This window comes from Sus scrofa, chromosome 14 (genome assembly GCF_000003025.6).
Source record: "Sus scrofa isolate TJ Tabasco breed Duroc chromosome 14, Sscrofa11.1, whole genome shotgun sequence".
NCBI lineage: Eukaryota > Metazoa > Chordata > Mammalia > Artiodactyla > Suidae > Sus > Sus scrofa.
In genome coordinates this window covers 90,607,755-90,635,057 of record NC_010456.5, presented here as the reverse complement: position 1 = coordinate 90,635,057, position 27,303 = coordinate 90,607,755, and the positions used below count along the sequence as shown (strand labels likewise).

At 41.4% G+C, this 27,303-nt stretch overlaps 1 protein-coding gene across 1 annotated transcript in view; it reads right to left on the bottom strand.

Annotated features, from left to right (window-relative positions):
• LOC100522401 (WASH complex subunit 2A) overlaps nt 1–27,303 on the bottom strand; it is a 58,096-nt gene that overhangs the window by 5,437 nt on the left and 25,356 nt on the right. The window contains 14 exon segments of the mRNA XM_003133111.6: nt 329–541; nt 898–960; nt 1,930–2,052; nt 2,621–2,701; nt 2,830–2,958; nt 4,991–5,100; nt 5,103–5,172; nt 7,488–7,643; nt 11,251–11,353; nt 16,508–16,674; nt 18,491–18,622; nt 20,700–20,801; nt 24,629–24,715; nt 26,022–26,149. Of these exon segments, the coding sequence (XP_003133159.2) occupies nt 329–541; nt 898–960; nt 1,930–2,052; nt 2,621–2,701; nt 2,830–2,958; nt 4,991–5,100; nt 5,103–5,172; nt 7,488–7,643; nt 11,251–11,353; nt 16,508–16,674; nt 18,491–18,622; nt 20,700–20,801; nt 24,629–24,715; nt 26,022–26,149 (1,664 nt within the window).

Sequence of the window (27,303 nt, the reverse complement as noted above, 5' to 3'; positions counted from 1 at the left end):
AGCACAGACTGTAAAAGGTTTTAGTTCCAAACCAAGGAGCTTGAACATCCTCCTTTGAGCAGTAAGAAGACAACAGAGGAAGCACACGTTAAGGACATGATCCGCTGTCCTGTTTATAGTGTAGGAGAGCAGGAGAGCAGAATGTAAATGCAACAAGCACAGGCAGTGGGGGTGGACACAGAACTAGGGAGACGGAAGGAAAGACAAGGCACCTCCTTCAATTGAGGGACTGGAGTCAGCCTTGCGTAGGTAGGTGATAAACTTGGAAGAAACATACAAATTGTTCTGGTTTAAAAAAAAAAAAAGCAGGCAAAGGTGGATGCATCACCTTGTTCGCACTGTGTAAGGTGTCTGCCTGAGCTGGAAGATCAAAACTCACGCCGGCCTCCCCACTCCCAGGAAGAGTGGGCATACTTTCCAGACTCTGGATCCTCCCGGGTTCAGATGAAGGAACACCCAGTTCTGGCAAAACAGGCTTCATCCCAGAAGTCTGGGAAGCTGCTGCAGGCAGCAAGGCTGCTGGGTTAATGGCTAAATTTGCCTATAAAGAAGAAAAATGAAACTTATTCTGTATGTTTTCTTAAACACAACAGTCTATTATTATTACTGCGACACATGATGAAAGACTCCGTGTACATAATGTATAATACAAGAGGAGAAAGAGAAATGCAGGGAAGTCTCCTGATCCAGTCTTAGAATTAAAACAGAAAGTTATACACCTGTGCCCACCACAGGGACCAAAGAAGAGATGCTACAGACGCAGCACACAAGAAGCAACAACTAGAGGGTGAGGAGGAGATGAGAAAATGCCTGGCAGCAGCTGACAAAAGGAAAACCCAAAAAAGTTCATAGATGCCACAAGGCAGGCAATGAAGATTCCAGACATGTTATAATTACTTGTATTTTCCAGATCCGAGAGGATGGCTCTTTGGTTTTAAATGGAGCGGGACCTGGTGAGTCCTGTGTGAAATTACATTCAATTAAAAATCCATTGGGAAACTGAAAGAGAAGTGTCTCTTGGATTACTCTTGTCTATAAATAAATCTGTGCTGGAACAAGGCTGTCATTTTCTGTAATTCTATAATGGGAAAAGCATTCAAATCTCTCCCAGGGCCTCAAATCATTTCACTAACATTATTTCATTTGTGCCTCCTTATCCACTGTGTAAGTGGAAGGCTGTAAGACCACACAGGCAGTAACGGGAGACAGACCACAAGTAAGATTCCTAAGAACCGTACCCCAAACCTAACCAGCTAGCAAAATCACCCTGCTGGTTATCCCACAGCAAACATTACAGGGCACATGGAAACTCACCCACAACCTAATGCACTAGTTCTAGACGCAAAAGATGCTGAGACCTGAGTCACTGGAGATGTGCGAGTCCTAGTGCCTCATTTTCACAGCTCAGAACACTGAGGCCCCAGTGAGAAATCCAGGGACAGTTGTTAAGCCAGAACTAGAACTCAATGTCTAGGCCTGGTTTATTCTCAGGAGGAGGGCAGAGAGAAGACTGTTGCGGAAGGAGGCCTAATAGCAATGATGTCAAAAGACATAACACAGAGAGGGAAGCAAGAAATTGGATGTAATTTGTATTTAATTCTAATGGAATCCTACTCCAAGGTAGCCCAAAGGGAGAAATGGGGTTCTGGTGGAAAGAGTTCCAACCTACTTTAACTCAATCTTGGAATCAAATTTGTAGGCACTCCAGAAATCATAACGATAAATACACATTCGTAGAACTGGAATGTGAAGTGAGGAGAGGACAGATGAGCAGGAGTTAAGAAAAATACAGTAAATGAAGAGAGGTAGTCCTAATTGCTTTCCTCCTTAATTAAGAGAACTCTGACTGACCCTGGGTCTCCACAGTGAAGTTAATCTGTATTGGGATGCAAACGAGAGCTGAAAGCCCTTAAAGAGATCAGTCCTAACCTGAGATGTTTCCGATTTCCACATGCCTTTTTCTTTGATACCTTGAGAGGGTTCGGGATGTTTCTGGTTCTTGACAGAGGAAACAGAATGATCTTTTTTCACTACCTTCTTCTTTTCTGGTACCTTCAAAAGTAAAGAATACCAAAGTTTGTTAAGTATCTTAGAAATTTTAAAGAAAAAAGTCATAATGCACACACACAAAAAAATCTGGCTCCTGAGTTTTAAAAATCATTTCTCAAATGAGGGCCAGATGAACAAATTCAAGGGCAGCATTTCAGAAATAGTATTCTAAAGGCTGTGACTTTCTCAGGCATCCTCTCTATGGTAACCAGAAAATAGAGAGTACTCACAAAATCTACTGGGGCTGGGGGGAAAGGGGAATGACACACACAGATTAACACTCAGATTTATAGTTCTGTAATATTTAGTCATTGTATCATATGCACTGGTCTTTCAATGAACAACTTAAAAACCAATTAAGTCTGTAATACAGTAAGAGAGACTGGTGGGTTGATGCTTTAATGTTAGCTAGGAAAAATAAGAAAGGGACAACATGAACACCATCACCAGCACATTATTTGCTGTTCATTTACTATAAGCGAGCATGTTCCTCAATCGTATAACTGGACATTCATTTCCTTTCCCAGAAGGCTTCCCCTCACACCGAGTATTAAGAACAAATAGCTGATACCAAAGGATGTGACTTGGCAGAGCTGAAAAGATCATCTTCTTCATCATCCCCAAACAGGCTCCCACCACTTGGCTCTAACAACTAGAATAGACAAGACCCAAATTTAGTATACAAGACAAGAACAGTTTAGAAAGAGAGCCAGGTGGGCTGCAGAGACAATATTTAATACAATAACAAAGTCATGTCATGTAGAACCATGTGGAACTGACCTTGGTTTTTTTGGTGCCAGAGAAAAGGTCAACATCTGGGTCGTTGTCCTTCTGGAGCTTGTGACTGAAAAGGAGCTCTTCATCCTGAAAGACACCTGTGCTCTTGGGGCGGGAATCAGGATCAGGACTCTAGGAAAAAGATGGACGTTCATGTACTTTATAGATGCCAAGGGATTTATCTCAAGGAAATTACATAGCTGCAAAGATGGAACAACAGAAACATCCCCTATGGCTGTTTACAGTGCCTAAAAGGTGGACACAGCCTGAGCACCAAGCTGAAGGGGAATGACACATTCACCTAATAGAATACTATGGAGATAATAAAAATAGTGAAGAATTTAAAAACACATAATATACACATAATCTGGAAGGATCATCTTCAACCATTGTGCAGTACCTGAACAGTTTTTTTAAAAACAATCCTTGGGAGTTCCCTGGTGGCCTAGTGGTTAAGAATTCGGTGTTGTCACTGCTGTGGCTAGGGTTCAATCCCAGGCCTGGGAACTTCTGTTATGTCACAAGAGTAGAAAAAAACAAAACAAACAAACAAACAAACAATCCTTAGTTCCATTGTGAGAACTAAGGAACTAGTTCTTAGTTCTTGTGTGTAATCAATGTGATTACACACAAAAATTAGTGTAACATAGCAACAAAGGTTCAAAGTTTAACAACCATAAAAATCATATACAGTAAGAGACTGGAAGAAAATATAGCAAATTATTCATAGTCACTATGTGCACCTCTCATTTATAACCAGGGCTATACTACTAGTATGATGAAATAAATTCATAAAACATTTGTTATAAAAATCAACATGGACTATATTCTCAGCCTGACTTACAAAAAGCACTGGTCATCTATGGTATGTCATCCATTTTCTTTTTTAATACCTCTATTGACATAAAATTTACATACCACAAAATTCACCCATTCCAGCTATTTAACTCAATGATTTATAGTATATTCAAGGAGTTGTGCAAATACCACCACAATCTAAGTTTAGAATATCTTCATCATCTCCAAAAGAACCTCCAAACCTACCAGTAGTCATGCTCCATCCCTGTCAACCCATGTCCCCAGACCCAAGAAACCACTGACCAACTTTCTATCTTATGGATTTTCCTATTCAGGACATTTCAAATAAATGAATTCATATAATAATGTGAGTTTTTTGGTCACTGGCTTCTTCATTCAACATGTTTTCAAGGCTGATCTATGTTGTAGCATCTAGCAGTCATTTATTCCTTTTAATGCCAAATAATATTCCACTGTATGTCTATGACACACTGTGTTTATCCATTTGTCAGCTGATGGCCATTTGAACTATTGCCATCTTTTGGCTACTATGATTATTATACCTGTTGGGAACATTATATTCAACTTACTGTATGAATAATGTTTCCATTTCTCTTAAAAAATATACCTAGGAGTGGAATTGCTAGGTTATGTGGTAACTCTTATATTTAAAAATTTGAGGAGTTCCCACTGTGGCACAGCAGGTTAAGGATCGGCATTGTCTCTGCAGTGGCATGGGTTCATTAATTGGTTCAGAGCAGTGGGTTGAGGATCCGGCATTACTGCAGCTGCAGTGTAGGTTGCAGCTGCAGCACAGATTTGATCCCTGGCCTGGGAACTTTCAGATGCCATGGGTGTGGCAAAAAAAAAAAGAATTTGAGGGACCACGAAATCAAAGTGGCTATACACCATATTATATTCCCAACAGCAAAGAATGAGGTTCCGGTTTCACCATATCCTCACCAACACTGGTAGTCAACAACAACTCATGGTGAGAATGTGGAGAAAATGGAACCCTCAATTCTTTAGTAACTCACATCACAGAACTGACACTATAAAATGAGATTTTTTTTTTTTTTTTTTTGTCTTTTTTGTTGTTGTTGTTGCTATTTTTGGCGTCTGCGCATATGGAGGTCCAAGCTAGGGTTGAATCGAGCTGTAGCACGCTACGCAGAGCCACAGCAACGGGATCGAGCACGTCTGCAACCTAACACAGTTCACGCAACGGATCGTAACCACTGAGCAAGGCAGGACGAACCGCAACTCATGGTTCTAGTCGATTCGTTAACACTGCCACGACGGAACTCTAAAATGAGATTTTTTTTTATCCTTCTCAAGACTTGAAACTTTACTGCTTTTTACTCACCTTTCCTACTTCTTTCTTTGGAGCTTGGAAGCTGTTTTGCTCTTCTGTTTTATCCTCTTCCTCATCAAATAAGCTAAGAACAGTTTTGGTTCTACTTTTAGTTCCTTTGTCCAATGGGATGATGAAGAAAATAAATCAGAATGCTTGGCTGCTTCCTGAGTAGATACATTCAAAGGTCCTTCCTGAAAATGGAAATAATAGGAAAAAAAATTAGTAACATCCGAAAACACAAATTCTATTGTGGGGCCTCCCAAGCTCTTCATTAATTCAGTAACCATCACATCTGCACGTTTCAGGGCACAATGGCTAATCACACCTGCTCCCAGGTAGTAATACACTAAGAGCAATTTTTTTTTAATTTTGCTTTTTTCTTTTTACGACCATAGGTATGGAGTTCCCAGGCTAGGGGTCAAATTGGAGCTGCAGCTGAGGCCTATGCCACAGCCACAGCCACACCAGATCCAAGCTGCATCTGTGACTTATGCTATAGCTCAGGGCAATGCCAGATCCTTAGGCCACTGAGCAGCCAATGATCAAATCCCCATCCCTATAAGACCATGTCGGGTTCTTACCCTGCTGAGCCACAATGGGAATTCCCTGAGGTCAATTTTGATTGATCAATACAATGGAGAGTCTTATACAGATAATTCATAATCAAATATAATTTTTCAATCAGTTTAAAGCCCATTATCTTCCTACCAAGCTACACATGTATCTATTATAACCTTGATCCATATCAGGATTATATCACACCTATAAAAATTTCAAAGTCACAGATATTAATACAAATGACAATCACAGAGAATGAATCTTATATTTCCTAGTATTTAACTAACATGTAAGTCCCAAGGAGAAACCTAATTGACAAAATCAAACACTTTTTTTTTTTTTTTTTTTTTTTTTTTTTTTTGTTGTTGTTGCTATCTTGGCCTCCGCATATAGTCCACAGTTGAATCGAGCTGTAACTGCTAGCCAAGCAAGCACCACCGCGTCTGCAACTACACCACTAGCAACGGATCTAAATGACAACAGAAACGAACTCATTATTGATCATTAACACGCCACAGGAATCAAACAAACACTTAAATGTATTATGCCATTAGAAGAATCTCTAAAGTAATCTTAAAATGCTGCATTTATTCATTCAACAAGCACCATATTTCAGGCAAGATACCACTGATTGTATGATTTCTGTATGAACTGCCCCAAACAAACAAATCCTAATTTTGAAGTGGTTAAACTGTGAAAAAAAAAATACGCTTCTTTAAAGAAAACATGTAACTTTAAAAGCACCTACCATGTCTGAGGTAACGTGCTAAGCACCAGATATAAGTGAGCAAAACGAATGCGGCCCTAAGCCTCAAGGAGTTTATGCTCAAGCAATAAGCAGTTAGGACTGAGGTGGGGCATGAGCCATGCCTGGAGTAATTCAGGGGCTACATCAACACAGAAAAGGTCCACATTCAAACAGTAGGATGTGAACATCACACAATGACTCAGTATAGATAAAATGTATCACTGCAGCCCCAAGGAGGCTCAATAGTAAAAGCATAAGCAGCATTCTTCAGAGACCCTACAAGAGCAATTAAATCTAGATAGTTGAACACACAGAGTACGAGAAAAGTCAGAAAAAGAGAGAAGTTCACAGAGACTGAAGGTAATTGCTGATTGCCAGGTACAGCCAGCAGCCTTATCCACAGGCCTCCTGCAGGAGATGAGAGACCACACAGGAGAAGAAAGCTAATGTGTTAGAAGACAAATTCCACTTTATTCTGTAATTAACAGCCAACATCCACTAAATGGAAAAGGACAGTAAACTAAAATCTTCTTGGAAGTTCCCACTGTGGCTCAACAGTAACAACTAGTTACTCTAGCCTTGCTCAGTGGGCTAAAGGATCTGGCGTTGCCGTGAGCTGTGGCGTAGGTCGAAAATGCGGCTCAGATCCCAAGTTGCTGTGGCTGCAGCGTAGACTGGCAGCTGTAGCTCTGATTCAACCCCTAGCCTGGGAACTTCCATATGCCTCAGGTATGGCCCTAAAAAGCGGAAAAAAAAAAAAAATCTTCTTAAAGCTGTCATTTTAACTCAAGTATAGGTGGAGACCAGAAGAGAAGCCAGGGAAACAGACAAACTACAGAGAAGACAGCAAGTCAGAAAAACAGACATGCACAGGAAACCAAAATGAAAAATAAGGTGAGACAGAGAAAGGCAAAACTGACATGGACACAATGACAATAAAGTAAAATGGGGAAAACGCACATCAATGTGTGTGCACATATGCAAGAAAAGAGAGTGAAAGGCAAGAGCAACACTGAAGGTTTCCTGAATGGTGGGAATCATACATTTGCTTCTTCGTACCTTTCAGTGTTGTTGAAATTTTCTACAAATGAACTGTTTATTTTCTCTGATAGAAAAATGTAAGTGTGTGTGTGCGTGTGTGGGTTTTACAAAAACACGTGAAAGACAAAAATAATAGAATATACAAGAAAAAATGTCCACCTTTTCTGACTCCTCAACCACATGAGTTCTCTCAACTTCTGAGGACTTCTTTGTGCTCTCAACATTCTTAGCCACAGGTTTCACTCCCAACTGTGCCTCCTTCTCCTCTTCATCGCTGAACAGCAAAGGTGGTACTTCAGAGACAGTTTCTTTTTTCTATCAAAAGAAGAGTAAATGACATCCTCAAAGACCAAAAAAAAAAAAAAAAAAAAAAAAAGTGTGACTCGCAAGCACGGCAATGTATAGAACAAGCCAAAAGCACAGTCCTCTTCAGGGCATTAGCTTAATGGTGGGGTCGGGAAAGACAAGCCAGCAGAGTGAAGGGGTACAGACAGTGAGAAGCTATAACCACCACTGTCTGAGACTAGCAGCCAGTTTCTGCCACCACACAGTCTGCACCTGTCTCCCGTGGCTGTTAACTCCATGTGTGTACTGTCGCTTAGAGCCTAACCTCTGCCGCCTGGACAATCAGTCTCTCCTCCCTGCCTCCCTCCCCTTACATTTCAGCTACATGACACCATCCAGAGCTGTCTTGCTGAAATAAAACACCCAACAGATTACTTCACCACCTATCCAAACCTGTGCTGTTTGCTTTAAGAAAATGCCAAACTTGACCATCAACTGGGCATCTCTTTATGACCCTTCATCCACCTGCACCTCATCACCTTAAACCTACTGTAAACTTCCATACGGACGCTCGATCCTCACTGTCTGGAGAAGCAAATCCTCCTCGTCCTTCAAGCAAGGCCCAGCTCAGCTGTCATCCACAGAGGTTTTCCCGTTCTCTTCAGTCAGTAAGTATAAGTTGCTTTGTTGAGAAGAATATTTCTTTACCTAGCCTTTACTTAACTTTCTTCCTAATTTACATGAACAGCTATCACACATTTGTTTGTCCATTCATTTGAATGGATCATGCAGTATTTTTCCACAGCCAGTCGTGATGTTTTATGTCAAGTAAGTGTACAGCGCAGGTTTGCAAGCACTTTGCCCCATCTCTTATCTGTTCCTTTCCTGGAGGCAGGGATTTCAGAGATTAGGAAATTGAGGTTATGCGACTTGCCAGAATTATCCACATCCTTGAGGCTAGTGGCTTATCAAAAATTCTTGGAAAAAAAAAAACCACCACTCTGTTATACTAACTAGACCAGATGCTATAAGGAAATAAGCTTTGAAGCAATATCTAAATCAAGTTAGGAAGACAAATTTGGGAAATTAAAGAAGAATATGACTACGATAGAAAAAAATATAAATAATAGGGTAGGAGATCTTTAGCTGTCAGAAAGAGGTTCTTAAAATGCATAAATTATCATTTGAACTTGAGATAAAAGATTGGAAACTCACAAAAGAGTTGCAGAAGAGCTAAAGAAAAACCAAAATGATCCAAGGTAAAAATTTTTGTGGAATGTGCTAGATTCACTGAAAACCACATATAATGTCAATGCATGTGAATAAGTGTGGAAAACAAATCTTAAGTATGGTGGACTGTATTCTCCCTTCATATAACTATGGTCCTCTAACCAAGGAAAATGCCACCCAAATTACTGATTTTAAATCTTCCTAAAGATAAGCTGACTCTTCATTTTCACTCAGAAATTAGTTTCTTGTTAAGTTTACAACTGAGTCACATTTAACTTACCTTAAAGTATTCTAGGACCTCTAAACAAAAAATATTTTTTATATACTGTCACCTTAAAGGTGATCAAATTTCACAAGTGGTACAACTCAGGTGTGCAGGTTGTTCTGCTACTTAAGATGCGTATCTCTGACCTTTTATCCTATTTAACAATCATAATCACTACAGGTTCAAAGTTTTCCATTTCCAGACCCTCTAATTTATCCAGGGCAGAAGTTGTTATTTATAATTTACAAAGAAAAAGCACTCAGATCTCCTGATTCTTTTATCCATGGAGCCATTTTAGAGAGATGCAAGCATGGGTGAGTCAAAGAAAGGACTATGCACCTTTAGATTCAAAGAAAGGACTATGCACCCAGGGAGTCGCAGAGCCCAGGAAAGGCAGCACGCTCACCTAGGGGCACAAGCTTCTAGTACAAGTTGTGCACCTAGTGGGAATGTGGTGAGAGAAGAGTCCCTAAAGCAGTAACTGGCACAGGACTGGTCTGGGAAGCTTCCATAGGACAAATTAACACATTTACTGTCTGAAAATATAAAGAATATTTCCAGACAAAAAAAGACAACAACCTCCTCTGGATTATTCTAGGACAGAATGAATCACCAAGAAAGAACATGTGGTAAGGCGTTCCCATTGTGGCTCAACAGAAACGAACCTGACTAGTATCCATGAGGATATGGGTTTGATACTTGGTCTTACTCACTGGGTAAAGGACCTGGTATTGCTGAGAGCTATAGTGTAGGTTGCAAATGTGGCTCGGGTCTGGCATTTCTGTGGCTGTGGTACAGGTAGGTAGCTGTAGGTCTGATTAGACCGCTAGCCTGGAAACTTCCATATGCCTTAGGTGTGGCCCTAAAAAAAAGATTGGCTAAATTTTTTAGCTTCCGTGATTGTGACAGTGATGCCATTTAATTCAATTGCTGGGAAGAGTATTTAGACTAGATAGTCACCAACTGACTTTTTTCTTATCACATACTTTATAACTTTTAAAAAAATTTAACTATGGTTAAACACACACACACACACACCCACCCACATTTGGAGTCCCCGCCATGGAACAATGGTTTAAGAATCTGACTGCAGTGGCTCAGGTTGCCATAGAGGTATAGGTTTGACCCCTGGCCTGGCAGTGCAGTGGGTTAAAGGATCTGATGTTGTCACAGTTGTGGTGTAAGTCACAGCTGTGGTTCAGATTCAGTCCCTGGCCTAGGAACTTCCATATGCTGCAAGTACAACCATAAACATACACACACACACATAAAATTTACCATCTTAACCATTTATAAGCGTGTAGTTCAGTAGTCTTAATTATATCCACATTTTTGTACAACCAATCTCCAGAAATTTTTCATCTTGCAAGACAAACTCTGTACCCATTATACATTTCCCCATCAGTCCCCACCCAGCCCCTGGTGACCACCACTCTATTGTTTCTATGAATTTGACTCTTCCAGGTACCCCATGTAAGTGGAATCATATAGTATTCGTCTTTTGGTGACTGGCTTATCTTAATCAGCATTAATATCCTCAAGCTATATTCAGGCTGTAGCACATGTCAAAATTTCCTTCTTTTTTTTTTTTTTGGACATACTCATGGCATGTAGAAGTTCCCAGGCCAAGGATCAAACCTGAGTCACAGCAGCCAAATCCCCAACTGCTAGGCCACCAGGGAACTCCCAGAATTTCCTTCCTTTTTACTGATTCACTATTAAATACAAACCAAGACCAAAGCATTAGTATTTGAAACACATGCTCCTGTAAGGAATGATGGTACATGAACTGGCCTGCTCTATTGTTAACAGAATTCCATGCCATGGGAGCTAAGTCCGGCAGTTCCTCCAGAAGAAGTACGGTAGCACCGTCATCTGCTCTCCCTGAGACTCAGACACCTACAGCTGACACTGACGGGGCTACATGGCACAAGTGAATCCTCTTCTCAGGCTTTGCATGTGTGCTTCATTTGTAAAATAACACCAACCAGAAGATCTCTTTCTACAACTAGGCAAACAAGTTTTTCCTTAAGACTTAGCTCAGCCTCCTAATTCAGGTTTTAGGATCTGATTGAGGGAAGCACCAATCTTCACGTAGCATCACCTCCAGGATACTTCCTGGGCCTAAGAGGTTAAGAATACCTTTGTTGCAGCAGGAACAGATGGTGGAGGAGAGCCAAACAGAGAGCTTCCACTGTCACCGTCATCTTCAAAGAGGAGTGACACTCTTTGGGTCTTCTTTTGGCTATACAAACAAAAAAAGGCAAATTAAAGGCACAAGCAAATAAAAAATACAATATTCTTTCTAGGCCACACCTACAGGAACCCACCTACCACCAAAACACATCATCTGTTGACTTCACACAGTTGAAGGCAGCAAGAAAAACCTTTGAAGTAGGTATAATTTGTGTCTGGCAAGTCATCACCACTGTCCCTCATTCTTGAGTAGAAGTCCAGAGCCCTGCTTATCTTGTCCCTTTTCAGTTACTTTCACTCACTGTAAGTGCACTAGCTGTTAGCTTTGCCAAGGCACGCAACCCACTTAGCATTCTCTCTCACCATTTCCTATAGCAGGGGCAGAACCGGGGAGCACCCATGCCTATTTCCAGAGAGGTCAGGAAGGCGGCTGTAGAGACCGCAGGGCCAGGGCCTGTTTCAGGCTGTGACCTGTATCCTGGTGCCTCCTCAGCTACTTAACTGTGTCCTCCCCAACACCTCTCTGCTCTCCCACGCCTTCTCTTCAAACCCTAAACCCATCCCATTCCGTCCCCTCCACACAGTCTCTTAAGAACCTGGGTTCACCTATCTATTATCCCACATGGGCAACCACAGTTGAAATCTAGACCCAGATCTCACCATCTTCTTCTCATCTGTCTTCACCTACCTCTTCTACCCAAGATTCTGCACTGGCTCCTAAGGAGAAGGTAGTCAGTCAATAAATGTCTACCAAAGGAAGTACCAATTGAGATGTAAGGAACAGAATCATAAAAGTGCAGAAACACAGGGAGGCCTAGCACTGGACAGGGGGAGTCTCAAATAGGAAGGATGCCAATTATGAAGGGTCAAGTTTGGAGTCTACTATGTGACAAGGAATCACCCAATTAGCAGCATACTAGAGAATCATCAACATAATTCAATATTAGCTAGATAAAACTAATAACTAGTTAGGTCATTTCAGTAAATTGCTCACCATATCCATCTACTTACATTAAACATAACTAGCAGAGGTACCAGGAAGGTCATGTATTACATGTTTTTTTCTAGGTTTTATTATTAACAAGGCATAATACAAGGTTATTCATTAGTTTAACATGGCTGTCTGCCTTTAAAATACCTAAGGATCACTGACTAGGGAACTCAACCAACCAAATAGTTCCATGTACTTACACACTGAAGGACAGTTAAAAATTAAGTCTACACCTTGAAGAAATTATGAAAGCAAAGAGCCAATTTGTTATGACAAAGTAAGGTAGTATCTAATATGCTTTTAAGGATATATGCCAATGAAAATTTACATAAATTATAGTCAAAATATATGACTATTGGTGTTGAATGATCATAAAGCATTACAAAAATAACTACACCAGGTGCCTAAAGAAACATGGCTTTCTTAACATTTTCTAAAAAACAAACAAACCCCCCCCCAACACACACACAAAAAACCCTGATGCCAAATCCTCAAGTTATAAGCTAGAGAAAAGTTAGTTAGGTCTCTAGACACAGCTACACTCGAAAGGACAGTGAGTCCTTAACCTTGGACCTCATTCCACACCCTCGAAACTGCTGGTTCAATGTGGGCCTCCTGTGGAAATCTATCCTCAGAAGAAAAATATGCAGCTCAGTGAGCTGGAGGATTTCTCATTATAAATAATGGGGTAAGTGTCTTGATTTATTAAAAGGTGCAGATGTCAAAAAACATTAAGATGGTCATAGTTTATGGCCCAAACCAGGACACTTTTGAGAGTGAAAGGGAAAATTAGTCATCATCATGCTGGAATGACAGGCACAGAGCAGGCCTATCCAGGCCAGCCAGGATATTTGAATGCCCTGCTGACAAGGCAGTACTTCACAATGCTGTTAGGGTCACAAAGTTTCTGTTTCTGTTTTCAGAATGGGTTTTGAGTTATAATTTACATACCAGAAGAGTTACTCTTTCGTAGTGTACAGTTCGGTGGTTCTCAGTATATTCAGAGCTGTGCAATTCTCACCATAATCTAAATTCACAGTATTTCCATAACCTAATGTGAAAGCCATACCTGTTCATAATCACTGCCAACTCTCCTTTCCCCTCAGCCCCAGGCAAACACTCATGTACTTTCTGTCTCTATGGATTTATCGCTTTCCCACATTACACACAAATGGAATCATTCATGGGGTCTTCTATGACTGGCTTCTTTCAATTAACACAATATTTTCAGGGTTCATCTATACTGTAGCATGTATCAGTCTTTAGTTCTCATTGCTGGTTAAGAGTCCATTGTATGGCTATAACACAATTTGTTGATTCGTCTTCAGCTGATGGACTTTTAGGCTGTTTCCACTTTGGGGTTAAGTAGCATTATGGTAAACATTCATGCACAAGTTTTTGGGTGGATGTGTTTTCATTTCTTTTATGCATATAACTAAAACTGAAATTGAGAGTTCCTGTCATGGCTCAGTAGTAATGAACCGATCCCTGGCCTCGCTCAGTGGATTAAGGATCTGGTGTTGCTGTGAGTTGTGGTATGGCTCGGATCTGGCATTGTAGTGGCTGTGGTGTAGGCCGGCAACTACAGCTCCAATTCAACCGAAGGTAGGAACTTCCATATGCCGAGAGTGCAGCCCTAAAAAAGCCAAAAAAAAAAAAAAAAAAAAAAAACCCTCAAAAAACTAAAACTGAAATTGAGTCCTGTGGCAATTCTATGGTTAACTTTTTTTTTTTTTTTTGTCTTTTTGCCTTTTCTAGGGCTGCTCCCGTGGCATATAGAGGTTCCAAGGCTAGGGGTCCAGTCAGAGCAGTAGCCACCGGACTACACCACAGCCACAGCAATGTGGGATCCGAGCTGTGTCTACAACCTACACCACAGCTCACGGCAACGCCGGATCCTTAACCCACTGAGCAAGGCCAGGGATCAAACCCGCAACCTCATGGTTCTTAGTCGGATTCGTTAAGCACTGAGCCACGACGGGAACTCCAATTCTATGGTTAACTTTTTATGGACCTGCTAGACTGTGTTCCAAAGTGGCTGCACCATTTTACAGTCCTGCCAACAATTGTGAAGGCTCCAATTTCTCCACATCCTCTTGTACACTTGTTATCGTCTGTAAAAGCTTTTTTGAGAATCTGATGAAAGCTTGCATTACTGAAAGTCAGATACTGTGTGTAGTTGGTACTGGGACCTACAAATGCTTCCTAACCTCTAAACTTGTAACCATATGTGTGGCAGGGGGCAAAGGGAGGGGTACCCATGTAAACAGATAATTTCTATACAAGGTAGAAAATGCTCATGTGAAAGGGGGGGGCAGTGGGTATTAAAGATGGAGCCATTTTTGCTCTAGCCTCTGATGCTATTTCTTCTTTTTCTCATCTGTCTGGGTTAGGGAAGCCCTCAAAAGAGAGAGCCTAAACTGAGTCTTGGAAGATGCTGGCCAGGCAACAAAGGAAGAGTGTCCCAGGAGACAGAAAGAGAGGGAGAGGAAAAAAAATAAAGGAATGAAATGTTAATTCCCCTGCACTAAAGATGGTAAATTACATTTAGGTGCTTACAATGTACCAGTTATTATCTCACTTTTGGATTTCATTTAGTTCCTCTCAATGATCCTATGAGAGACGTACTCATCATTTCTGTTTAACAGAGAGAAACAGAGAGACTAGGCAACTTGTTTAAGGCTATTCAGAGAACAACTGGCAGAGCTAGAATTTAATAACAGGTATTGGGATTCCAGAACCTCTATTCTTAACCAGAGGCCCAAGATACATCCAGGGGCCAAGTCACAGGGCCAGAGTAGAAATGGTGACATCTGAAGAGATCACAGTATTCAGACAGAAATATGAGACACTTCTGAATCCATCAAACCACATCAATGCATCGATTGCATATATGTCCAATCAATTACCTCCTTTTTATTTTTTCATCTTTTTAGGGCTGCACCTGTGGCATATGGAGGTTCCCAGGATAAGGGTCGAATCTGAGCTGCAGCTGCACAGCAACAGCAACAGCAACAGGGGATCTGAGCCGCATCTATGACCCACCATATAGTCCATGGCAATACCGGATCCTTAATCCACTGAGCAAGGCCAGGGATCGAACCCAGTCCTCATGGATACTAGTCAGGCTCATTAACCGCGGAGCCATGACAGGAACTCCCAATTGCCTCTTTATGCTACTACCTTCAGTTAAAATTTCTGAGTAATCACTTAAGGATCTAAAGAAAAATATACACACACACACATACACATTTGCCAGGGAGTTTCTCTGAATTCACAGCTAATCTGGCAGCACATTACAATACAAACCACAGCCCATGCTCCCTCTACATAACCTGCTGCCTTTTAGTCGGAGCCTTAATGTGTAGGAGCATTTATTTTAGCTACGGGTTACCAGTTGTGATACAGCGCAACTCTGCAGAGAACCATCCTCCTAAAAAACTACAACAAACTGTACTTAAACCCCTAACAAAGAAAAATAATCTTTTAGGCTAAAAAAAAAAAAAGATAACTAGAGGAAATCAGATAAGGACCCACGAAGAAAAACATTTCCGAGGACCAGGGAGAATACTTGGCAAATGAAAATCAAAGACATTCTCATTTGCACAATTACCAGTTAATGAATGATCAGCATGCCACCTCCAGCAACTGACACCTTGCACCTGATACACAAATGCTGAGGAAATTATTTCTTTTTTCTTTTCTTTCCTTTCTTTCTTTTTTATTTCTTTTTTTTTTTTTTTTTTTTTTTGTCTTTTTGCCATTTCTTGGGCCACTCCCACTGCATATGGGATGTTCCCAGGCTAGGGGTCCAATCAGAGCTGTAGCCGCCGGCCTACACCAGAGCCACAGCAACGCCGGATCGTTAACCCACTGAGCAAGGGCAGGGATCGAACCCGCAACCTCATGGTTCCTAGTCGGATTCGTTAACCACTGCGCCACAACGGGAACTCCCTCTTTTTTATTTCTAAATGGCCACAACCGCAGCATATGGAAGTTCACGAGCCAGGGACTGAATCGGAGCTGCAGCTACAGCTTTAACCCACTGTGCCAGGACTGGGGATCCTTCGACCCACTGCATGCATCAGGATTGGGAATCAAACCTGCAACCTTCACAGCAAACCAAGCCCCCGCAGTCAGATTTTAACCCACTGAAACACAGCAGGAACTTCCAAACGCTGATGAAATGATTTCTTATGATGACAGTCTCACCTGTTCTTAGCAATAGCAAACAGATCATCCTCATCCTCCTCCTCAAAGAGGCTGGTCTTCTTCACGGTCTTAACTTCTTGGTTCTGGGGGGCCACAGAGTCCCTAAGTTCTCCTTTAGACTTGTCAGTTGCTGAGTTGGTCTGTGAGACAGTAGTATTCCACTGGTCCTTAAAGTATAAAACATACATTAAAATCCTGTGGCAATTCAGATTAAGAAACCTGAGCAGTAAAAGAAAATTCACATTCCTTAAACTAAGTATATCACTTCTGAAGAAAGCTCATGTCCAGGACTTTACTGAACTCAAATCTAGATGGCTGGGTTCTTTGGCCTCACAGACCTTCTGCGTCTTCCTCCCTCACCACCTGCCACAATGTTTCTCTATGACCCTACTCTGTGTTGGGACAGGGAACTAACTCAACTTCAGAGATCACAATTCATGACAGAGGGGGATGAGAAGGAGAAGGAACATTTTAAGTCAAGAACTCTCAACTTTGGAGGAGAATAACGCTGGAATTTAAATTTTTAAAAATCCCAAAGCAGACTGGGAAAAAAATGTATAAAAATCTCATGCAAGGTAAACAAGACAATGAAAACTGCTAGGGATCCTTTCACAACAAAATTCTGAATCTGGCTTTTAGGAAGCATCTAAGGAAACCTCACCTAGTTATTATGCTTACCCCCTCAAATCAGGAAAGCCTAAGCCCTTGCTTAAGTGGTCCTGTGGGTTCTGGAATCTAGAGCTTTGCAAACCAAAGTGAGGTCCACAAGCAGAAGCTTCCGTTACACAGAATCTCAGTTCTACCCCCAACTTTCTCAATCAGAGCCTGCTTTTGTAACAGGATGCCAGGTGATTTCTTCACAGTTATGGTTTAAGAAGTGTTGCCAAGAGCAGTGACATTTGACACTGACCACACACTGGGATCCCCAAAAGAGCTTTAGAAAATTCCAGTGACAGGCCATACCCCCAAAGCAATTAATTCAAAATCTCCAGTGGTAGAATCTGGTAGCAGTACTCTTTAAAGTTTTCCAGCTGGTTCCACTGGGCAGCCCAAGGTTGGGTCACTGTTATATATAATTTATCCATATACCTTATAACCTCATAACTTATCTATCTTGTTAAAAGAGGAAGGTTTTTAATGCTCACAGTTTTTAACATCATTATATTTAAAGTCTTTTTCTGTACAGCTAAATATGAATAGCAGCTTAATACAGTTTAACTGTATTCTCAACTAGTTCTGCTACTATGTATCTAGACAGACAATGAAGACATTATGTTAAGACCATTATAGAAAAGGAGTTAAACCAGCTTAGGCTAGTCCTACCATATCTAGCCACACTTCTTTTTTTGGCTATGCCTACAGCATGCGGAAGTTCCCAGGCCAGGAATCAAATCCACAACACAGCAGCCACCCAAGCCACTGCAGTGACAAGGCTGGATCTTAACCCACTGTGTCACAAGACAAATCCTAGCTATAGTTATTAATTAATGAAATACAGAGAGCATTAACAATGTAAAATATGATCTAACTCATCTGCATAAGCATATATTACAATTTGAAGGCCATACTTATTTTATTCCTAAGCATTTTGGAAAGATTAATCTTTAATTTAATATATCATACTAAATATCCTTCTTCAAGAATAGAAAGACAGGAATTCCCATCGTGGTGCAGTGGTTAACAAATCCGACTAGGAACCATGAGGTTTCAGGTTCAATCCCTGGCCTCGCTCAGTGGGTTAAGGATCTGGTGTTGCCGTGAGCTGTGGTGTAGGTCGCAGATGCGGCTCGGATCCCGCTTTGCTGTGGCTGTGGCACAGGCCAGCAGAAAAAAAAAAAAAAAAAAAAATAGAAAGACAGTCTTGTCAACATAGTCTTTCACTAGATTTAAAACAGGCAGAAAAGAAAATGTTTAAGACAGCCAAAACACTTAAATACATCAAACCATCTGCTATTCTTCTCTAGGAGATAACTTCTAACCCACCTCCTCATCGCTGCTAAACAATAAGGCAGATGCTTTCTTTTTGGAAGGCTCAGAGGGCTTTGCTTTCTCTTGGCTCTGAGTTAGTAGAGATGATGTCTGCTTCTTAGCAGTTGTAGCCCCAAAAAGATTATCCTAGAAAAACAAATGGCAAGAGATTATGACAACTTTGTACATACAAAACAAAAAACACATTCTCTCATGTCAAATTGTTAAAGAATAAGTCTCTAGTCAAGTGAAAAATATACATAACACTTTTTGGGGGGGCGGGGGAACACCACACAATGCTAGTAAATCCCACTTCTCTCTTATGTATAACCCTACAACAGCCAACAATCTTCTCTAACTGTATCCATCCACAGAAGGGAAACATACCACAGAATTCAAAGCCAGAACACCTGGCAGATGGGGAGTAATATGAGGACAAGGTCACATACATAGGAGGGAACCTAGCTCCATGCAGTCCCCCTGTCGTGGGCCCTCTGTGATTATTAGGGACCCACAACCTTAGCTGGCCTGAAAGCAGTACAGCCCCCTGTGCAGCCAGGAACCTGTACCATTCTTTCTATGAATTAGAACCCAGGGCAATGGATAAGAAGAAAATAGGGAGCTTTCTTCATTCTTTACATCTACAGACACCAGGGACAGAGGGAAGGAATGGCTTGTGTTTCTGGTTAATTATAAAAAGACAATACAAACTTAAGACATGGTTTACTAAATAAAATCACTGGCCTACTAAGAGCCAATTCTTATAGGTTCAATGGCATTTGTAAATTTTTGTATAGCTAAGCCCTCCAAAAGTACCCATTAAGATACTTTTTATTTAAATAAGAGGAACAAAATGGTCAAAAGGCCTGAACCCAAGCTAGAAAAAAAAACACTCTTAAAAACATACAACAGGGAGTTCCCGTCGTGGCGCAGTGGTTAACAAATCTGACTAGGAACATGAGGTTGCAGGTTCGATCCTGGCCTTGCTCAGTGGGTTAAGGATCTGGCGTTGCCATGGGCTGTGGTGTAGGTCGCAGACGCGGCTCGGATCCCACATTGCTGTGGCTCTGGTGTAGGCCGGTGGCTACGGCTCCGATTAGACCCCTAGCCTGGGAACTCCATATGCTAGGAGTGGCCCAAGCAATGGCAAAAAAAAAAACAAAAAACCACACACACACACAACAGGTGAATAGTCCTGAGGTGTAAAGATTCAATAAAGGAAGCCCTTAAGGAAAGTTGGGCAGGTAGGAAAGGCCGTAAGAATAATGAACTGGCACTAACTGGGGAGACTAATGACAGAGATAACATTTACTATGTACTTACTACTTGCCAGGTGCTATGCTGAGGGCAGTGCATTAGTTGTTTTAGCTGTCACAATGACCCTATATACTACTAAGCCAGAGGAGATTCAGAAAAGTCAAGTTATTTGCCCAAGGTCCCTGATTTGCCTGTGGTACAACTAGGGATCTAATGCCAAAGCCATTAGCTTAGCCACCACACAATACTGCATAAGGAGGAAGGTTTGGTTTGCCTTCCTTCTCATTTCTTTACTTTGCTTTCTTTCATTTAGGGTAGGAAAGAAAAGCAAGGTGATGGCACGACTGCCTTCTCCCTCAACTCCCATTTTATCCCAGACATTCCTATAGATCATTGGGGTCCATCCCTACAAGGTATTTCTTAAAGGCAGATTTTAAATATGAAATCTAGGGAGTTCTGTTGTAGCTCAGCAGCTACAAACCTGACTATTATCCACGAGGATGCAGGTTTGATCCCCAGTCTTGCTCAGTGGGTTAAGGATCTGGTGTTGCCGTGAGCTGTGGTACAGGTCACAGATTCAGCTTTGGATGCCACATTGCTGTGGCTGTGGCATAGGCTGGCAGCTGCAGGTCCGATTCCATCCTTGGCCTGGGAACTTCCATATACCGCTGGTTGGCCCTAAAAAAACACAAAAAAAAAAAAAGAAAAAAGAAAAGAAAAATCTTAAAGCTTTACACAGAGCTGGGTCAAGAAAATCTAAGGTCCTGCCCATTGCACAGCTAAGAGAAACGTAAGAAGAGAGTCAATGAAATAAAAACAATTGTTTTTGTTACGTAAGCCTCAGAGAGCTTGACTGTTTCCATATCACTTTGTTCTAACTGTATGAGCCTCTGGTTAAAGCTACATCAGCACTGATTTTCTGCTAATCAAAGACTTGATTATCCTGTGATGCAGTAACAGTGTTTACCTCTTCATCTTCATCATCAAAAAGCGAGACTGAGGTGGGGAGTTTGCTAGGCAGGGGAGATGCATCTTTCGACTTATTCACACTTTGAGAAGAAAACAAATCCTGTCGGATCAAGATGAAAGTTGCTGGTTAACAAAATGTATTGGTTCTTAAAGCATCAGAGGAAAACACTAAAGACTATGACATGGCTGCAGTGCTTCCAGATCTCTTTGTCAGACAGGGAAGCTGGCTGTCACAGTCCCTGAGGAACTTCCACACATCAGAATCTGTCCTCACTGTGTGCAGGCGAGAAGGAGAGACCCGCATGGAACTCCAAGTGGCCTCACTGGAACCTGGAGCTTCTTCGACACATCCACTTGGATGACTTAAGGCAGGAGGAAATTTTCCAATTTCCTATCTTGCTAAAAAAAATAAGAATAACTTCCTTTTTCTGTCCAAAGAGTCAGAGAGATTAAACAGATTTCATAATGGAAATAGAAGCTAGAGTCCCAAGTTACTGGATCTAAAATTCTGTTTTATTTAGTTACATCCCTCTTTTCCTCTAATAAGTATATGATATTTTTCTTTTAAATAAAAACAAGTTCAGCGTTCCCATTGTGGTTGAGTGGAAACAAATCTGACTGGCATTCATGAGGACACAGGTTTGATTCCTGGGCTCACTCAGTGGGTCAAGGATCTGGTGTTGCCATGAGCTGTGGTGTAAGTCACAGACACAGCTTGGATCTGGCATTGCTGTGGCTGTGGTGCAGGTCAGTGGCTACAGCTCTGATTCGACCCCTAGCCTGGAACCTCCATATGCTGAAGAGTACGGCCCTAAAAAAAAAAGGTTCAATTTTAATTTTATAACGTTTGATATTCTATACTTGAACTATAGCTTGGAAATGCTGCAAACTAGAGAAATATCTGGCAGATTGTGAAGAAATTTCCAAAATATTATAAAATGTCAGCCTATAATACAAAGAAAGCTCTGCAAATTGAGTTGCATGAATCAGAAACACTAAAAGAGGACAACTATTCCCTCAGGAAGAGAAACTTCAATACACAAGAGCCAGACAAATAGGACAAGAGCACAGGTCTAAGACCTCTCTGGATAATTTTTTTTTAGTATTATGGAATCAATACCTACTCAAACACAGAGCTAATGAGTTCATTAACTGAGAAGAGCTCTAAATCAGCCCAGTGGTTTTCCTCTGGGCCCCAGGAGTCCCACGGATCTGTTAAGATAGAAGGGGCCATAATGAGGGAGCTCCAGGCTTCTCATGCCTCTCCTGCATTTTACACACTGGCAAGATATTTAAAGAGAGAGCTCTGTTGAGAGTTCCCTTGTAGCCAAACAGGCTCAGGATCCAGTGTTGTCACTGCTGTGACAAGGATCACTGCCATGGCACAGGTTTGATCTTCGGTCCAAGAACTTCTGTATGCTGTGGGTATGCTCACCCCTCCCCCCAAAAAGTAAACCAAAACAAAGAACAAAAAAAAAATTTCAACATTGTTTTGGACCCTTGACTAATATATTCATTGGTGTTGGGAAAAAAGGCTCCATATGTCCCCAAAATGACTTCACAGGGCAAGCAATAGCTCCACACTTGAGATATAAGGGAAGGAGTAAAATGATCAATCCTTTTGATCCAAAGCTCTTCCCAGACTGCATTGTCTTACCTCTCTTTGCCTAGAAACCTCAACACGATCCATTGAAAAAATTTATGATGATGTACATGGCTTTAAAACCTACCTGCAAATTCATTTACATTCCTACCATCAAGAAGTAGAGATTGTGTCCTCTGCCCTTGAACTCAGGAAGCCTTTGTGACTGCCTCAACCGACAGAATGTGGCAGAATAACAGCAGTGACTATTGAGGCTAGGTTGCAAAAAGCAGTACAGATATACCTCATTTTAGTGTGCTTTATAGATACTGGTTTTTTTATAAACTGAAAGTCTGTGGCAATCTATCTCAAGCAAGTCTATCAATGCCATTTTTCCAACAGCATTTGCTGATTTTATTTCTCTGTCAAATTTTGGTCATTCTTGCAATATTTCAAATCTTCCACCAGCAAAAAATTACGACTTGCTGAAAGCTCAGATGATGGTTAGCATTTTTTGGCAATAAAATATTTTTAATTAATGTATGTACATTGTGTTTTTAGACAATACTATTACACATTTAAGAAACTAGGGTATAGTATAAACATAACTTTTATGTACACTGAGAAACCAAAAAATTCACGTGACTCACTTTACTGAGATACTCATTTTACTGTGGTGTCTGAACTAAGGCCACAGTATTTCTGAGATATGTCTGTATGGCCTCTGTGCAGCTCGCTTGGGAATCTCACTTGGAAGCCTTGAGCCAACACAGAAGAAGTCCAGCTTCCCTGAAGCTGCCTTGCTGGGAATCGCAGAGGTAAACAGGGGTCTCCCAAAAGTCCCAGCTGATCAAGTCTTTCTGGCCCAGGCACCAGAAAGACTTGATCAGACACAAGAGCAAGATGATTCTCAGCCCGGCTACCTTCAGGCTGGCACCACCTGAGAGATCCTAAGTGAAAAATACCCAGCTGAGCCCAATAAACTTCTAGAACCATAAGAGGTAACAAAACATACTGTTATTTTAAGCCACTAAGTTTTGGATCATTTGTTTCAAGGTAATAAGTAACTGGAACTCCTTTGGAGTCACTGAAATGGTCACATTTGGTTTTTTCATGTAGTCGACAACTCCTTGACAGTTACCAGATGCCAAGCACTAATCAAGGTGTTAGGAACACGAGTAGGAAACAAAACGTCCTGCCTTCAAGAAGGCTACTCTAGTTGGGACAGAAACAATGAACAAGGAGATAGGAGGTATCACACAGCAATATATCCTGTGGGGACAATAAAACAGAAAAGGGGCTGAGGAGCGCAGTGTGGTGCATGCTGGTGGGCTCACCATCATGCAGAGCGTCGTCTTGGGAGGCCTCACAGAGAACTGGAAAAAGAGAGGAAGCAAACCATCCAGATTCTGGGAAGGGCATTCCCAGAGCAACAGGAGCCAATGCAAAGACCTCAACGTGCCGGTGTGCTTGACAACGAGCAGAGGGGATGGGAGGATAAGACCAGAGTATGCAGCCCCAACACGCTGTACTTAGGTGTCTGGACTTTGGCTTAACTGGACTTTGCTTAATTCCTATCTTCTGTACATCAGCTGTTAATGAAATACATGCCTCAAAGTTTTATTTACATCAACAGGGCTCACTCTACTTCCAAAGACTTATATGTTCATCCTGGCTATGAGTGCAAAGTATCCACAAGAGCCTAACCCAGAGTTCACAATGTCTTGAAATGACATGTAAATTTCTGACATGCCTACATCTTTTTCTGTGAAGGGGAATGATTATTGCCCATTTCAAATTCTCTAATCGGTCTTCTATCCCCTAAAATCCTGGACTAAAACTGCCACTAAAAAAAATCAAGACCTGTGGGAGCAGAAAAAGCAGTGATGCTTACAAGAGCTGCTACTGCATCACTGAAAAAAGTGATACTAGGCAGGGGCCTGGAGGACTGAGGCTGCTTGCAAAGCAGTGCCAGTCCACAGGCTGTTACCAGTAACAAGGTCAAAGGCTGTGCCAGAACATGTAGCACTGCTTAGTGAGGCTGCTGACAGAGGAGGTATAGTGTGTTGATTTCTGTCTCATTACATTGTAGATCAATTAATAGCCTAAATTTGAACCTCTTGAATTTTCCTCCTAGGAGATACACTGGATTCAAACCCAACAGCATAAGTATTGTGCACATGTACTTTCTAAAGACCACGTTTCTTCTCAAAAGATTATTTTCAAAGAAAGAACTAAACTACTTAAGAAGTCTTAACCGCTACTGATGAATTCCTGATTCAGAAATAATTTCCAATGTCATATCCATGAACTATTTCCCAGATCTAAGAGAAAGAATTCCTTACCTCAGAATCCTCCTCATCTGAAAATAAACCTTTGTGAGTCTTTGTTTCTGATGAGAGCTTGAGATTTTTGCTAGAAGGTAGGGTAACCTTAGTTGAAAAAAAAAAGAAAGTTAACACACCAGATACCTGGAAACAAGGGTTTACTGAATCATTCACTCAAAGATGTCCTGAATCTCTGCTAGGACAAGGAGCCATACACCAGGGGAATAAAGACGTCAAGACCCTTGGACGTGTATCAAATTCATATAAAGAATTAACACAAGAGTTCCCATTGTGGCTCAGCAATTAACGAACCCAACTAGTATTCAGGAGGACGTGGGTCCAATCCCTGGCCTTGCTCAGTGGGTTAAGGATCTGGCAATCCCGAGTTGCTGTGGCTGTGGTGTAGGTCAGTGGCTGCAGCTCCAATTTGAGCTCTAGCCTGGGAACTTCCATATCCTGCGGGTGCAGCCCTAAAAAGACCAAAAAAAATTTTTTTATATAATAAAAAATAAATAAATAAGAATTAACACAAAAAGTATCATGAGAAAGAATTTAAAAATTGACATATGTTATGAAGAGGGAAGAAACAGTTCTTTGATAAATTTCAGGACAGAAAAGACCTGGACATAGGGGTTGCTATAAGCAATGACATTCTAAGTGGAGGAAACTGTGAGAGAAGAGAAAAAACATTAGAAGGCAGAGGGCACCTCTAGGGGATCAGAGTGGACAGACTGCCAGCTTCACACAGTGCACAAATGGACGTGTACAGATGGAACCAGCATGGGAGGGCAGACACCTAGGAGCCTGCCGGATTCTGAACACTGGCACCCATGTTTCACGGGACAACAGGAAGGTCATGGTTCCATGGGAGGACAGGACACAGATATGCTTTAGAGAGGATAGATCAAGCTGTGCAGGAAGGGAGGGAAGGGACAGCAGCCAGAAGAGCCAGACCAATGGGGATGAAGCCCAGTGGTCAAATACAGGTCAATTTCAACACCAAAAAAAATAATGATGTTACTGGATTATAACATGTTGACTAGAGAAGCCAGGATCCTATAGTTATACTAAAAAAGTGGGAAGCAGGAGGAGAGAGAGTGCTTCTATTCAGAAGAATGCCAGATAATAAACATAGGAGAAATGACAGCAGTAGTAAGACAGTCTTTTGCATCCCCAACATGGTATCTGTTCAGGGAGGATCATCAACAGATGTTAAAAACCACTGAGCAAGGCAAAATCCAACAACTGCCAAATCTAGGCGGTAGTTTTTTGGGTGTTTGTTGTGATCTTTCAACCTTCTACACAAGTTCTTCACCACACACTTGAAAAGAAACAATACTTCCCTCTGGGTTCCAGAAGAATAAACAAGATGCCCCAAATCCACACTCCTATAGTCTTCCCTCCCACTCACCTTCTTTTCTGCTCTTGCTTTATTTTCATCTGTCTTATTCACAGTAGCTTCTGGCAAAGCCGCCACTTTTTCTTTGAACAAATCTCCTTCCTCATCATCAAAGATATTAGCAGTGGATTTGACTTTGTCTTTAGAAAGAGATCACAGCATAAAATACATAAAAGTCAAAAATATCACCACAAAATTCAGAGTTTAAAATTTTTTCTCTCCAAAAGAATAAATAGGAAAAGTATCTTATTTCTCGATTAGTCAGGAAGAAATATCAAGTGGACTAGGCTGTAATTTTTCAAAGGACACAAGAGCTGCTCAAATGAAAACAGGACAGTTTAACCATCTGGCTTACACCCTTATCCACGCAGCAGCATCTTATGCTTAGGGTAGTCCGGACTGGCATGAAAGGCAAAGCGAGACCCACAGAAAGAGTCAACTGCTCTAGGAATCTGAGAAGTGAGGGTTGGCTCCTGTTTTTAAAAAGTCAAACTTATGCAGAGGCATATAAAGGCAAATACCGAAACCTCACTCACAATTCCACCTGCCCACCCAAACAAGAAGGCCATCTAATCCCCCAAAGGATACACTAACATATTAGCCCTAGTTATTCACAAAATACAACTATAAATGATAATACAATTTGAAAAATGTGTCTTACAATTTTCATTTCTCACTCAGTGTACCTAGGGTATCTTCCTATATCAACAAACAGAGGCCTCATTCTTTTTAACAGCCTCACAAGACTCCACTGAATGGAGGAACCAAAATTTGCCCTACTGATGAGTATTTGGGCAGATTCCAACCTTTGCTACCTTCGCTGTACTGAATGAGGTGTGTGTCAATGAAATGAGGGCACTGAGTCCCAGAAGAGCAGCAGCTGTCAAGAAAAATGGAAATCAACTGACTTGCGATTCCAAATTAATGATACCCACTAAGTGGGAGCCCTTCTAGGCCCTGAAAGGCGGTACTCCTTTTATTCACTGTCCTTTCAGTCGGCCTAGATGTGTGTCTTATGTGCTGAGTTTGCACTCTTTCTAAAATAGCCAGGCTGTCATTTCCCTCGTGTTTCTGCTGCTGTCCTTACTTTCACACCCACCGCTAGAAAGGCATCTAAGCCCAGACGCATCCTGGTCCACTAGTCCTCAGGGGAAGAGCCCTCGGCTCAAGCTGCTGGAAGCTGTGTGCACCTCAGTGGCCTACTCTTCTTTTCTGGAAAAACCACCAGTGAACTCAGTCCTTTGCTACTCCAAATGCAACCTACAAACCAGTAATCTCTGCCCATTAGGAAGCC